Here is a 14,495-nt window from a genome sequence, read left to right as displayed (position 1 = left end):
GACGGACGTGCCGCTTCTTGTTTCACACGTGCGGTGCTGGGGAGAAAAACCAGCGCCGCAAGAACTGGGACACAACTCCCGGGTTTTCCTCATGTAGCCTAAGCCCTAGCGAGAGATATAAGGTTTTAAATGTTAGCATTACATAGAAAAGCAGAAAAGAGGCTTTTTATCTGTGCCCTAAATTCAGCATCGAGTGCATTATAAGCAGCTGGTGGACCGACGGCATCTCCCGCACATGGCAGCTTTACAGGCTCGGGACGAGCCACTGCCTGCGGGTCCAGGGCTTCCATCCCGCTCCCGGAGCTGGGAACACCGACCCACCGGGGCAGGAGACACCAGCACCGCCTGGAACCCAGTCCCTGCTTCCACCACCACCAAGTTTTTTTTAACATAATAACCATTATCACCTTAAAACTTCAAATTACACCCCCAAATTTTCATCTCCGTTGCTCAAACACACAAGAAGCCCGTCTTGGCGCTGCTGGGGATCTGTGCCTGAAGGCAGCGGGGAGCCCCGGGCAATCCTCACCCCCGGAGCGGATTTTGCCAAATCCAGGCTTTTTGCATTTGGAGAGCCGTTTCCTGGAAATATTCGTTTGCAGATGCAAGGGATCTAGGGAGGTACGTAAAGCGTTCGGGAAGTGATACAGTTAAACAAGGGCAGTTCAAGCAGAGCGTATTAGTCAATTAAAAAGAAGCGAGTAGCAAATAAGGCATTTGCTCCCTCGGCCCCAGCGGCAACGATTAACATCCCGAGCCCCCCATGTATAACCTTACAGATGTCTCCTATGCATATCATTCCCAAAGAGTTATTCTACATACTGGCATACTCCCCCCCAAAAAAAAAAAGGGAACAAGAACCTTTTCTTTTCCCTTCGCTACGGCACAGGCACCCCAGCTGTTGGCAGACAACCCTTCCCCGGTAATTCCCCCCTCCACACACCCCAGGTCCGGCGTGCACGGAGCCACAAGCTCCGTGTGCGCTTCCCCGGGATGCTGCTCGCATGCACGGCTCGTACAGATCCTCACCGCAGAAATTCAGTAATCAGTCCAGTCACTGTAAGCGCTTATGACAACAATATCTATCAACACTTACCATATTTACAACTAAATCATGTAAATACAAGGCAGCTCTCCTCTGCATGCTGATAATCCGGACAAGCGAAGGCTGAAAAAAGCCACTCCAAGAGGAGAATAAACATACAAAATCCCGCAAGGTGAGACACAAATACCCACAGCGCTCCGGAACTGCTGCCCTGTGCCGTACCAGCGGCGATTCCCGTCCCAGAGCCCGGCTGCTCTTCCACAGCGTCCCTACAACCGCCGGGAAAATAGGGACAAGTGGCTTCAATGCCTACCCCGAGCTCTTCACTCTCTATCTGCCTTTGAATTCCTTGTAAATCCTAGGAACCAATTTAAAATGAAGAGAGACCAATTTCAGAGGTGCTTTTTTTCTCCCTGAGATTTACCGTTTTATTATGCTTATTAAACTGACGAAACTTACTCTTCAGCTGCTTCATTCAAATGCAACTTCCACAGAGGTTTAGGCAAACGATTTCCTAGACGTTTATAAATCAGCTGAGCCAAGAAAAGTTATGCTGTAAGTAATTTGATTTTTTTGGCACGACAAAAATACCAAGTGATTAAAACTTTCCCGTTGTTTTGGATTGCATCTTTAGCGGACGCCGGTTCCTTCGGCTGCTCCGAAGGCACCTCATTAAAGCAGGGAAGAGCCGCGCTTCCCAAGGCTTCCCCAGGGAATTCAGTTTGCGGCACAGGGTTCACTCTTCAGGCGGTGAAACCCAGCAGAGGCGGGGAACAGCCCACCCGGTTTGTCCCCAACGTCCCCCTGGTCTGCCGCGTCCCCCTCCCTCCGGGGACAGACCCCCTGGTCCCCACGGGCAGAGCGCGCCCGCTCCATCCCCGAGTCCTCCGGGCTGTGCCCAGGACAAGAGACAGACGACCGGGCTTAAAATAGCCTACTAATCCTCCTTTATTTACCGCCGGATCATTTCAGCTCCTCCCTACCTCAGCAGAGGTTTTACACGTAGGAAGGGGCAAGGATGAGCACCACGTGCGTAGCCCCAGCCCCATCCATCGCGGGACCCCAGGGCAGAGGCGCCTCAAAGGCCATTCCCGGGGGCTGCGGCGTTTCCTCCTGGAAATCTCCAGGCCGTAACAGCGCCCAGAAGACGAACGACGCTCCATTTTAAGGCTTGTTATTTGCACGTACCGCAAGTTTCTGTTACCCTCCAGATGTGCAATGCTTTTCCACCAACACCATCTCACGGCGTGTCGCCATGCGTTCCCTGAGGATTAATTCCAGGAGATAACAAAACCAGCACAGACACCTATATTTTCCTCCTTTTCTCCTGCCTCGGCGGCCTCGCACGGAAACCCAAACCAGCCAGATCCTTGGGGGGCGGTGTGTGGGTCGCGAGGAGAGGTGGCACAAAGGAAGAAACAGCGGATTGTGAATACAAAGGGTATTCCACTAAATATTCTTGCAAGGAATTAAAAAAAGGCCCTTCTACAGAAAACGCTGAAATCATATTTAAGAGGAGCTCTCACAACCTCCCCCATCTCAAAGGGGAACGAGATCAATAAATCTACCTGACCTCAACACAAAACTGAAGAAGCACCCCCAAAAAAAAGACAGCTTTGTCCGACATGCCGCACGCACCTTCCCGAGCTGCGTTCCACAAACACCCTGTTGCGTTAACATACTTGAAAACTCGAGATCCAATTTACCAAAGAGAGCCTGGAGGAGAGAGTCATCATAAAACCGTGCATCTGAAATTCTCCCCGAGTGATTTCAAAGCTACATCTCGGTTTTGCTAGAAACCCTCTGTTTACAAGGCTCTATATATTCCTATATAGCAATAAATGATTTGTCGCCGAGTATTTTCTTTATTCCTCGCCTACAAGTTTCTCCCCCTTTCCCTGATGGTGTCCGAAGGGAACAGTGTTAATCTCCTATCTATCCCGCTTTAATCTTTGCTCTTACTGGAAAAGATGCGACTGCGCTTCACGTGCTGAAGCAGCAATACCTGGCAGTTATGGATTCCGGGAGAGTTGATTAAATGTCTACGTTCTGGTAAAGATTATATGGAACGATTAAGAGTGTAAGACCTGTAAATCGAACGAGAAGCTGTTGATGCGGACGGGGCTCAAGAACCTCGGCGTGGGAGTCACTTGTAGCAGTTCTGTCCGCTGGGTTAATGAGCAATGTCTCTTTCGGAGCCGCCTTCAGAGCGGAAGCTGAGCAAGGAAGAGGAGGAAAAACGGCCCTTAACCGCGACGGTGTGGAGAACAGCAGTCGTGTACGCGACGCTGCAGGCACGCTCTCCCAGTGACACGGCGCAGCTCTTCGTGTCGAGCAGCGGGCAAACTCTGCGCAGCACGGTAAAAAATGGGGGTGCCAAAAACTTCCTCTGCCTCGAGAGCCGGGGCTGCGGTCAAGCCGACCTAGACTCCCCCCGACACCGCGGCACGCCAGGGTTTCGTGTTGTTTCCTTCCTCCTCCACCCGTCCTGAAAAAGCAACTCACTCCGAACAGGCCCAAGGAACCCGAGCCATCCTCCATGAGCTCCCTTCGACAAAGCTGACATCGCTCGGTGACAGGCAGTCGCGGGTTTCATGGTTGTCAACCAGCTTTCCACCACGAAGCCCGGTCAGGCTGTCACCAGGAAACGATAAGGGACGGCGGCATCGCTCGGGATCTCGGCGCCGTGCCACGTTATCCAGAAGCCTTCTCCCGAGTACGGCAGGAAAAGCCATCCGGGCACGAATGCTTGTAAAGAGCTGCTGACACCTGAAAGGTGGCGGCACTTTCTCGTTAGAAAGAGCTCAGGCGGTGCACGGCAGCGCCTGTCCTCAAGGCAGCCGGAAAGGGCATCTAATTTTATACGGAGTGGGGAAAGCAGGAGGGGCAACTCTTCGGAGTTCCCTGCTTCTACATGGCGTAGCCGACGTCCACGTTAGCTAATGCGGATAAAGACATCAAAGAGGCAAGTAACGGGAGCGCAAACAGATAGCCCAGATCATGTTTTCAAGCAAAATAGCTTAGAAGGCAAATCCAAAACAAGCCAAGCTACAGCAACAGCTTTCCAAATGCGAACATTTCAGGTCTTCGTTACAACGAAACCAGGCAGAATCGGCTGGCCGACCTCAGAACCAAACTCCACGGAGCGATGTAGGGTTTCCGCATCCGATGCGACTGGGGTTTGTCCAACGCCAGCCTCCCCACATCCACGGGTATCTGCGGCGTAACGAAACCCCTCACCTGAAGCAGCGCCGTCAAAGAGGCTATCAGCGTCTCTCCAGCCAGCTCACCTGCAGCGTCCAGCCAGAAGCTCGGCATCGCCCTCTGCTCGAGGACAGCAAACACCGCTCGCCGTTCTTCTCCCGACCTCGACCAATGGAGCTAATCCACGCCGAATGCCTGAGCAAACACACTGCAAACATCAAGGACCAGGGTGGACGCTCACGTGCCTCCAGCCGGCGCAGGGACGACCCAGCGTGAAGAGGAGGAGAAGTCTTTGGAGCTGAGCCACCAAGCGGAGCGGCAGCTCTTCCCCCGGCCTGACCCAGCCGTACGACCCAGTGGACAAAGGGCAGCTTTTGCCCCAAAGTTTTCCACACCGGGGTTTCCCAGAAAGCCGCCGTGCCTCCTCGAGGTCAAGGATGTACCGGCATCGTGGACCTCGTCTCAGAGCAGTATTACTGCGATAAAGCACACAGTGAGAGTGCTCCCTCTGCAATAAGTGAGGGACGAGCGTTCCCCTTCTCGGATACAGAGCAAGGGCCGGGAGGGTGTGAGACGCCTTTATTTTCGCCTATTGGCCCAGAGGCGACACGTAACGCCCAGGCTGCGCCAAGAAAGTTTTCTTTCTAGCCCCATTTTTGCAGAGCCCCGCTTCGCTGCAAGCCCAGCGCCGGCGCTCAGCATCACCAATACTCGGAGCGCTCTGCCAGGGAAGCTGCCAGGCAGCCTCATTTAAAAACAGAAAAGCGGCAACAAGCAGTTTCTCATGCTTGATCCGATTACTCTGATCTCTCTTTTGATGCCGCAGACTCCGACGCGTATTTCTATTACTGCGGGGGGGAGCAGGGGAGGGAGGGGAACGTCACTTTGCCACTTGATATTTCTTTCTTCCCTGTCACACTTCGGAGAAGGGATACATGCTGCGGAGCACTGGAATACCGTGGGTGAGGGGTGCAGGATGCTCCCACCTCCGGGGGGAGATGTCAGGCAGGCTGGTGGTACCAAGGGCCCCACGAGCCTTTGGGGGGCCTCTCGGACCGCTCTCGTTGACGCTCGCCAAGTCCCAGGTTGGTCTCATGCTGCCCATGAAGAGCTCACACCCATAAATAGCGTTACTGCGCTAACAAAAAGCCGTGTTCCCGCAGCAAATTTTGCGGCACCTTAGGTCCAAGCTCAGCAGAGTCGTGGTTTGGATCAGGCCATGAGTGCGTCTCTGGGAACAGGAGACACGGCTGCCAGGGGCCACCCCAGAGAGGACCGACCCGAGAGACCTGCTGGCGGCTCAGGGAATACAGTGACATTTCCACTCTGGAAGCAGACCTTTGACGAGATTATAAATCAGATCCCAGCGCTTACTAACACTGCTAAAAAAGGGCACAACAAGATCAAGGAGGGTCATTCGCCGCCGTAACCTGAAGCCAGGGCTCTGGATCCCCAGCACTTGTCAAGCCCGAGTATAACTTTAGAAGGCGACGCCGGCCCCGCAGGCATCCCTGGCTCCGACAGCTCCCTTGGCATCTGCCCTGCCCCACAGGCAGAGACCGCCATCCCTCATCGCTTCCGCGCTCAGCCAAGCTCTCCAGAAAACGCCACACCAGCGCCGCGGCTTTGCCGTCCTGCTGGAGGACGAAGCCAGCAACGCAACGGCTCAGGGCAAACTTCCCAGCCGGCCTTGGCAGGGAAAGAATGGTTCTTACACAACTACTTCCCACCGCCAAGGATACACCTGGCTTATACAAAGCGCTGGCCACCACCTACCAGCTACGAGCCTATTTTCTCTTCGGTATTTGCACTCAACTAGCGGCCGCCGCTGAGAGGAGGGGAGGGAGCGACACGGGGTCTAGGCAGGACCCACAAAAACAGGCAGCGCTACTTCAGGAGGAAAAAACCCAACCCAAACCCATCGCAAACCTGCCAGAACGCAGCACCTACGCAGGAGTCTGTCGGCAAACGGACAACACCGAGAGGCTGCCAGCATTTATCATGACAAAAAGATACTTGAAAAACATCGAGACGAAAGAGATTTCTCAGTTAAGCTACAGCCCACAAAAGTTTTATATTTCAGAGCAGAGAGACGTGCTTAAGTGCCCCTTTGATCCTTTACACTGGCATCTTAATGGGGTCTCAACTCTTATAATAGACTCACCTTGAGAATTCAGTAAGGTCAGAATGGTTTTAGTGCTCAACTCTTTAAACCGCAGAAGAACGTAATCAATTAAAACCAAACCATACAGTAAAAATAGCCTGCCGGCCCAACCCTGCGAGGGGACATCATTGATTTAAAATAACTAGGCGTGCCGGCCAATAAAAGCTCCGGGCACAACCCGGCCGAGCGTTCTAAATGCAAGACGAAAGCACCGACCCCAGAGAGCGGGCCAGCACGTGGTGGGAGCTCAGCACCGATTACGAGAACCGACGCCGCTCCTCCTGTATTTTTATCAATCCCGAAAATATTTTTGGAACGGGAGAATCGGATCGACCCGAAAGACAGGTTTCCCCCTACAGCACACTCCGCAGGGCTCCCAAGCATCTGCCTCTGCTGCCACACCACGACTTAAGGCAAGGACCCAACGTGCAACAGAGCAGGAAAACCACCGAGTTCCAGCAGCACATGAAGAGGGAGCAAAATTGTTATTATGGCCAAAAAAAGGGCTGAGAGAAAGCAGGTGGGCAGCAGTGCCATGCAGGCGGGGGTTGTTAGCCGAGCCAGCCCGCGCCCGGGGCTCTTGCTGCACTCGCAAATTACAAACTGGAATATCTAAATCGGGCCCGTGGCTCGGCCGCAAAGGCCAGCTCATCGCGGAGCAACGGGCCAGCTCCGGGGCACCCACGCGTGCCCGGCCGCCGAGCTCCCCTCTCCAAGCACCCCGCTTCCATTGCCAAACCGCCACTGAAGCCTCGTGGCGTTTTCCTTCCAAAAAAATGCCTGCCACACAGGCAAAAAATCTCTTTTCCCCAGCGGGCTGCCCTCGCAGCCAGGCACGCCAAAGCGGCCGAGCCGGCGCTGGGCGACCTTCAAAGCCTTCTGCGGTGGAGCTCCCCATTAACCACAACAGCAGCTGCTCGCGGCAGCCTGCAATTAAATCCCCAGGAAGGCAACTGATTTATGAAACTTAAACAAGTACATACCACTCATAATTACAACATTCCACCTAGGGTCCCTCTCCTTCATTGCAGGTTTCCAAACAGAGCCTCTTTATTTAGCGCTGGTGGGTTTGCGCCACCAGAGAACGGCCCACAATATTCCCCGGAGAAACAAACACAACTTTTTTTTCTTTTTCTTACTTTTCTTCCTCCCCCCACATAGCATCCAATTTCTGAGAAGAGATACAGATTGCGTGTCCAGCTTTGCTTGTGCTCTTAAAGCACCGCAGAAGTATTTACTTACTGGCCGGATTCCAGCCTGCGGAGCCTGCCGAAATCCTGATTTCCGTGAGCCACGGAGCACAACTCCGCTTTCTGGATACAGGGAGCCCCTGCACTCCAGCCAGAAGTACTGCCAGATGCTACCCAAAAACGGAAGAGGTACAGGTTGCCAAAGCCCCTTTTAAAAGTATGACAATAATGCCAGCTTTTCGAGAGATTAAAGAGAAACATCCAGAAAAATCTGCCTACATGCAATATCGGAAAGCTTTTTTTTTTTTTTTTTTCTTTGAGCAAACGCAGCCTTCGGAGCGTTTAAATGGTCACTGCAAACACATCCAGCCTGAAACACGGGTTTTATCCCGGCTGGCCTCGGGCAGGGGCAGGGTTAAAGAGCTGACCCACTTCCAGTCCCGCCGTAGGGCAGGGACCACGTCCCCATGTCATCGCCCCACGCCACCCAGGGTCACCCAGGCAGGGCTGTGCGGTGACAAAGACGGCTTTATTTGCACGGAGAGCGAAAGACAAACAAAGCGAACGGCGCGGCAGCATCGTTGCAGCAGCCGCTGATAAGGCTGGGGCTCCCGGGGGAGCGTCCCTGCTCCAGCCCCCCCGGCACGGCCACCTCCGCCAGGCAAGCGGCAGCCGCCGGTAGCAAGGGGCATCCCGGCGGGATTGCAGGGTGCCGGTGTCCGTCCCGCCGAAGGCGCTGCCAGCCCCCCCTCCGTGCAGGGCGTGCGTGGAGCCGAGCTGCTTCCCAGCCTTCCCACCCCCGGGCCGGCGGGAGCTTCCTTGGCAGCGCCTTCCCGGCCAGATTGCCATGCTTACAAACCTGCGCTCCGCTGCCGACGCGCAAGACAAATGAGCCCAAGCTGCAACCCAGATGGATCGCTTTATTCACCAGCCCCTTCCCCGCAGCGCTCCACCGGCGGGCGCCTCGCACGGGGAACGCGACCCTCGCATTGTTCAACGCCCAGCCCGAGCGAAGGCGCTGCCGACGAGAAGCCTTCCCTTCCCGTGCCCGCGTACCAAAGCTCCGCGGAAACTCGCTCCGTACTGACAGCCTCGGTGGGAGCGCTCACTGCCTTCGGGGGGGCCTTTCTCTGGCATATGGTGCTCGTCTGCTGCTGGTGATGGGGAGACCTCAAGCCCCCACCACCCCTCATCCAGCCCCTCGCCCCCCTGTGCCTTGGCCACGTCGCATCCCGATGCCGGCACCATCCCTAAACACCTCCCGCAGCTTCCGTGGAAAGTTATTCTTTCTAAAGTGGCGGGCGACGCTGCTCTGCACCGTTAGACAGATGCTGCCTTCCACCCCAGCGCTGGCTGCCTCTCAAAATCAGCCGAAATCCTTCCTCGGCTCTGCCCCGGCTTCGCAGGGGGGTTGTGAAGGGTGATTAACTGTAAAGCATTGCCAGCAGATGAAGAGGCGCCGCAGAAACACACAGCTTCATCTCCAGTTCCCAGCTCAGTTTAAACAGCCATTGCCCCTCGCCGTTCCCATGATCCCGGCTTAAAACCACCGCCACCGGCTCCAAAGGGCACTCCGGACCGCGGGGTGCCACCACAGCAGCGGCATGGCCCTGGCAGCGACGCTGCCTCGAGTGGCAACCCCACGGGAGACGCCACAACAGCACCCTGCCACCACCGCCAGGCGCTACCGCCACAACCCTCATCTTCTCTTGGAGGCGACGGGAGCTAGCAAATTGACGGCTTTAGAAAGGCGGGGGGAAACGGGGAAAAACCACAAAAAAATTTGAGTTCTTCGGCCTTATAGAAATCTCGTCTAAAAAGCATTAAAGCAGGAGGTCTAGGATTTTATCCTGTGATTCACGACCGAGCACCAAAGCCACAAGACAGTTATCTTCTACTACCAGCGTCGCAATCCCAGTTCACGCTGCGTGGTGCTTTTCGCCGTTGGAAAACCCGGACTGCAGAGGTCGGGCACAGCCGCTTTAATTCAGCATCCAACCCTGCTTTTGTTTCTCTTCAGCCGCTTGGCTCGTCTACACCGCGTCGTTCTGCCCGTTAGCTGGGCGGCGATTAACAGGCTTACCCTACAGTATTACCAGCCGTGAATCAAAAACCGCTCCTCCAGGAAAGGGTTGGAAAATAGAGGCGAGGTACAAGGAGTCAGACAGCACAACAAAGAATGACGGTGGCTCTCCCGCAACGGGGCTTTTATTTTAAATCTGGGCGTCTGTAAGTGACAGGGTCTGCGGGTCGCGCCGGTGGGCGATTCACCCCGCCTCGAGCTACGCCAAGCGTAAATTCCACAAAAAGCACCTTGCGAGGAAGCGGCCGAAGAGCTGGGAGGGAGCGCGGTAACTACACAAACATCTGGGCGCCTGCTGCTCGGCGCAGAGCAGTCGTTCCGAGGCGACACGAGCGTTTCCCCACCTCGCGGTGGCCAGAGCCGACCCCGGTGGCTTCCTGCCATCGCTCCTGGCTCCCCTGGCAGGGCTGTCGGGCTCGGGAACAGACACCTTTCGGGCTCCCGAACCGGGGCGAAGGCGCCGTGAAGAGACGGAGCCATCCCCGCCGTGGGAGCCGGCCTCCGGGCAGCAGCCCCCGGCCCCGCTGGGGGGACGCCGATCCCTCGCAGAGGGAGAGCGCGCTGAAAAATGTCACCGGCTTCCCCCCACCAGCATCCCACCAGAAAGGCCACTAGGGAAGACCAGGGAAAGCATGTACAGCACGCCTGTGAATAAAGCTCTTTGTTCGGCCGGGCTGCCTGCGCCTTTATCCCCCCTTTCCCTATTAGCGAAATTCAACACACGGCTCAATGGCCCCCTTGTTCTTCCCAAAACGGCCCGGGCAAATAATGCTCGCTCCTCCGGCCGCGCGAGCCAGTCAATGGAGCGCTGTGCCTCCCCGGTGACACACTGCAAATACAAAGTGGCGTTCGGGAGGGACGGGTCACCCCAGCCGGCACTCAGCGGCGCGGTCCGGGCTCGGCGCAGGAGCCGGGCGAGCCCGCCGGGGCGGCTCTGCCCCGGAGGGGGTCACTCGCCCAGGGCTCCGGGGTGCGGAGGTGGCCGCGCATCGCCCCACCGCGCCGGCGCCCGGGCTCCCGCCCCACGGCTTCCCCCGGGAGGAGGCTCACGGCCAACGATCGCCCGCTCCGTCCCGAGCCCCCGAGCCGGGCGCTCGCCGCCGGGGCTGGAGGCGCCCGTTGGCCACCTGGGGAGGGAGGCGGCGGAACCGCCGGGCAAGTTGCACTTGGATTCCAACAGGTTCCCCGCGACGGCGGGCAGCGGCGCAGCATCCCCGCTCCCGCATCGCCCCCCCCCCCCGGCCCCGCGTCCCCCGGCCGCCGCCGCGCAAGAAAACACCGGGGGATGGGAGGTGGGGGGGGGAGAGGGAGGGGGCGCGCACAGTAATTACTTTTTAATTGGGAGGCCGGCTGATGAGCCCGCGGGCAGCGGGGAGAAGCCGCTTCCATGGCAACCGTCCGCCCCGACACGCGCGGCTGAGCCCGCCGCCGCTCCCCGCCGCCCGCTCGCCCCGGGCTCGCCGCGCCCCGGCCCCCGCGATGCTTCCCGGGACCAGCGGGGCTAGGGGGCGGCGGGAGGGAGCCCCGGCCCTCCTGCATCGCCCGCCTCCCCCCCCCCCCGCAACACTCCCTCCAGCCCCCCGGGGGTCCCCGCCGCGGCTACGGGGCGCCCCCCCGCGGGCGGGGCACGGGCGGCTCGTACCTCTGGGGATGATGGCGGCGGCGGAGAGCAGCAGCAGGAGGAGCGGGAGGAGGCCGCGGGCGCCGCCGCTGCCCGCGGGGCCGCTGGGCTGGGCGCGACCCGCCATCGCCGGCACCTGCTCGCCTCTGCCCGCGCCCGCCGCCGCGCGCGACGATAATGAGATGCGCGCGCGTCAGCGCGGCGGGGGGGCGGGGCCACGCTCAGGACACGCCCACCTCCGCGCTAGGGGCCGGGGGTAAAGTGCCCGGCGCGGCGCGGGGCGCAGGGGCGCGGCGGGGGCGCGGCGGGGACGCGGCGGGGACGCGGCGGGCCCGCCCGGGGGGTGTGCGATACCCACATTGTGGCCGAGGGAGGGGGGCCGCCGCCCCCCCGGCGAGCAGCGGCGCGGGGGACAGGCCGCGCTTCAGCAGAAAAACAACAAAATTTGAAAAACAACCACCCACAAAGCCCCACGTTTCCCGCGGCCATCTATCGCGACTGCTGCCGACGGGGCGACAGGCGGGGAGGAGGCGCGCGTCAGACGCTCGGCGCCTGGCCCACGGCAGCCCCCCCCAGCGTCCGCCCCCCCGGGGTCCGCGTCCCCCCAGGCATCCTCTTCCCGGGTCCGTGCCCCCCCCAGCATCTATCCTTCCTCCCTCCCTCCCTCCCGGGGACCCCTCTCCAGCATCCCCCCTCCCGGCGCCTTCCCCCCAGCATCCTCCTCCTGGGTACCGTCGTCCCCCCCAGCATCCTCCCTGCCGGCTCTACTCGCCCAACATCACCCCCCGCCCCAGCATCCGTCCCCCCCCGCAGCATCCTCCCGGGTACCCCCTCGACAATGGCCCCCCAGCATCCTCCCCCCCGCCGGGGTCCGTCCCCCCAGCATCCTCCGGGTCTCCCCCTCCCAGCACCCCCCGCCCCGGGCTGCCCCCCCGCAGCATCCCCCGCCCGCTCCGCCGGGCCCCGGGCCGCTGGAGGCGGTGTTGAGCCTTCCCCGGCTCCGGGGGCGGCGGCCGGCGGGAGCCGGGGGGGGGTTCATTGACCGCAGCCCGGCAAAAATCAACCCTCGCCGCAGATTTTCGGCCGTGCAATGGTTTTGACAGGGTTTAAAATGAGAAAATTAACCAGTAAGGCACAACGGCTCCCCCCGACTGCTAAACCCTGCCTGAATCCAGGGAGCCGGAGGGCGGCGGGGGGGTCGAGCCCAGCTGGGAAAGGGTCCCCGTCTCCCTCCCCCCTTCCCACCGCGCCAGAAATACCGTGGGCCTGCGCCAGCGTCAGCAGAGGATGTCAAATATTTCTAACGCTATTAATTAGGTTATTCCAAGTTAACCTGAGGCAGGTGAGTTGTCAGTTTAACTTTATCATCCCGTCTGCTGCCAAGCCTGAAGCTAAAACCGCTCAGGGCGAGCGTTGAGTCACATCGCGGGGCTGGGAAGAGCTTTCACCCACCGGATTGCGAAACCGGGCTGGTTTCACACCGCCGCCTCCCGAGAAAAGGCAAAATGCTGCTCCTTGGGGCTGGGTTTGGGACATTCCCACTCCCTGCCCGTGGCCCCGCTGCCCCGCAGGACCCTCCGCGCTGTGCCACGGCTCGTTCCCGGGTTGGCAAAGCCTTTCTGCGCCGTAGACGCACCATCGCTCCTTCCTTCCCACTCAACAAGCGGCCCGGGCGCAGAGTTTCAAGCCACCGTAATCATCGCAATCCTATAACTAAGCCAAATTTATCCCCAAATTTGCAAGAAAGCTTTTGTCTGCGACGCCAAATCCCCTTCTCTGCAGAAGGACGCGGGTGCTGGAGCAGTTCTGCAGCATTCGCCTCCGCGGCACCAGGCCCCCTCTGCCCTCTTCGTCTCTCTTTAATTACGTGGCTTAGACCCTTTTGTACAATATCCTACATTATGACCCACCGTGGCTCAAACATCACATCGAGAGACAGCCCGTATTAACTAAAAAGGTTTATAATAATTTAAGTATTCATAGGGTACAGAACAATGAGTAGTAGGAAATACAATTTGCATAATAAATATCAATATCACAACAGCTAAAACAAACCATGACAAATTATCTGCCGCCAAATGACCGGGAGATTATAGAATGCAAATTGCAAATCCTGAACTCTAGGAAATGACTTCCCTAACCTCCCGTGTCTCGTTCGGCAGACAAAAAGGGACTCGAGATGTACTAAAACTGGCTACGTTCCTGCTGGAAACATCTTATTGCATTCCATTATGCATCAACTTTAATTTCAAGAGGAAAACGATTTCCTCTGTCCTGGAAGCTTAGCCTCAGATTATTTGTCACAGCGTGTTTAGCAGTTATGATATGGAAGCGCGAGCCCCGTTGGCAGTGATTGAAAGCTGTATTAAATCAAGTCGCAGGCAGCCGGGGACAGCGGCTAACGCGGCAGCGGCGGTGGCAAGGGGGGACCCGGGACAGAGAGGGCTGACGGGGGCTGACCCCACCCACAAATCCCACGGATACAACCGCGGGCGTTACATGACACGGCTGCTCCGCAGGCAACACATCCCGCTCGTTTCCGAGTCTCGCCGATCCCTCTCTCTCCAGGGAGGCATCAGGAGATGCAGGAGACGGGGAAGCCGCTCTGCACCCGCTCCTGGCACCGCTGACGGCAGGGTGTGGCCCTCGAGACGCCCCAGGGCCACCGGGACCTGCAGCGGGAGCGCTGGTGGCACCCTGCTCCGGTCTGTGCCGCTCCAAGCCAGCCCACCCCGGGCCCGAGCAGCGGGCCGCTAGCCACGCGTTCATTCCGCGTGGCCCCCACGTGAAAGATCAAGTTTCCTGGCGGGCTTTGGCAGGGGCTCCAAGCGGCAGGAATTTCTCCTGGGAGCCATCGCCTGTGCCACTCGCAGAGATCCTTCAGATGTGTCATTCCTGCTCCCCCCCAGCCGCAGCGCAGCACATCTCAAAGACCAGATGGTGTTTTTGCATTTTAAAACCGATAATCAATTGTTTTGTTAATGCAGCTTTTACATCGGGAGCAGAAATGAACTTAAAAAACAAGAACTCCAATCTGTGGAATAGTTGCAGAGACGGAACCAGGCCCCACGGTTTGAAACACACTCCGAGCGGCCTGAAAAGCCCAATAAATCCCATTTTTGTGCTCCACCTTCCCACCGCGCAGCCTGCGGACAGTGGTTTTGCTGGGCCCTGCGGGGCGGCCGGCA

The 14,495-nt window shown here is 58.3% G+C and overlaps 1 protein-coding gene across 15 annotated transcripts in view; it reads right to left on the bottom strand.

The window, feature by feature from the left end:
* The window catches only part of CADM1 (cell adhesion molecule 1), a 165,158-nt gene that overhangs the window by 140,103 nt on the left and 10,560 nt on the right, over positions 1-14,495 (bottom strand). For 7 of the 15 annotated variants that reach the window (XM_074561442.1, XM_074561448.1, XM_074561446.1 and 4 more), the window contains exon 1: positions 11,329-11,499. The exons of 5 other annotated variants lie outside the window; for them this stretch is intronic. In XM_074561442.1, coding sequence (XP_074417543.1) covers positions 11,329-11,434 — 106 coding nt within the window. In that variant the 5' untranslated portion in view covers positions 11,435-11,499. Of the gene's footprint in view, positions 1-11,017; positions 11,077-11,328; positions 11,519-14,495 lie in introns of those variants that run through there. 3 more of the 15 variants (XM_074561445.1, XM_074561450.1, XM_074561444.1) reach the window with 3 other exon arrangements.

Source organism: Larus michahellis, chromosome 17 (assembly GCF_964199755.1).
Source record: "Larus michahellis chromosome 17, bLarMic1.1, whole genome shotgun sequence".
Lineage (NCBI taxonomy): Eukaryota > Metazoa > Chordata > Aves > Charadriiformes > Laridae > Larus > Larus michahellis.
This window is presented reverse-complemented; position numbering and strand designations above follow the sequence as displayed.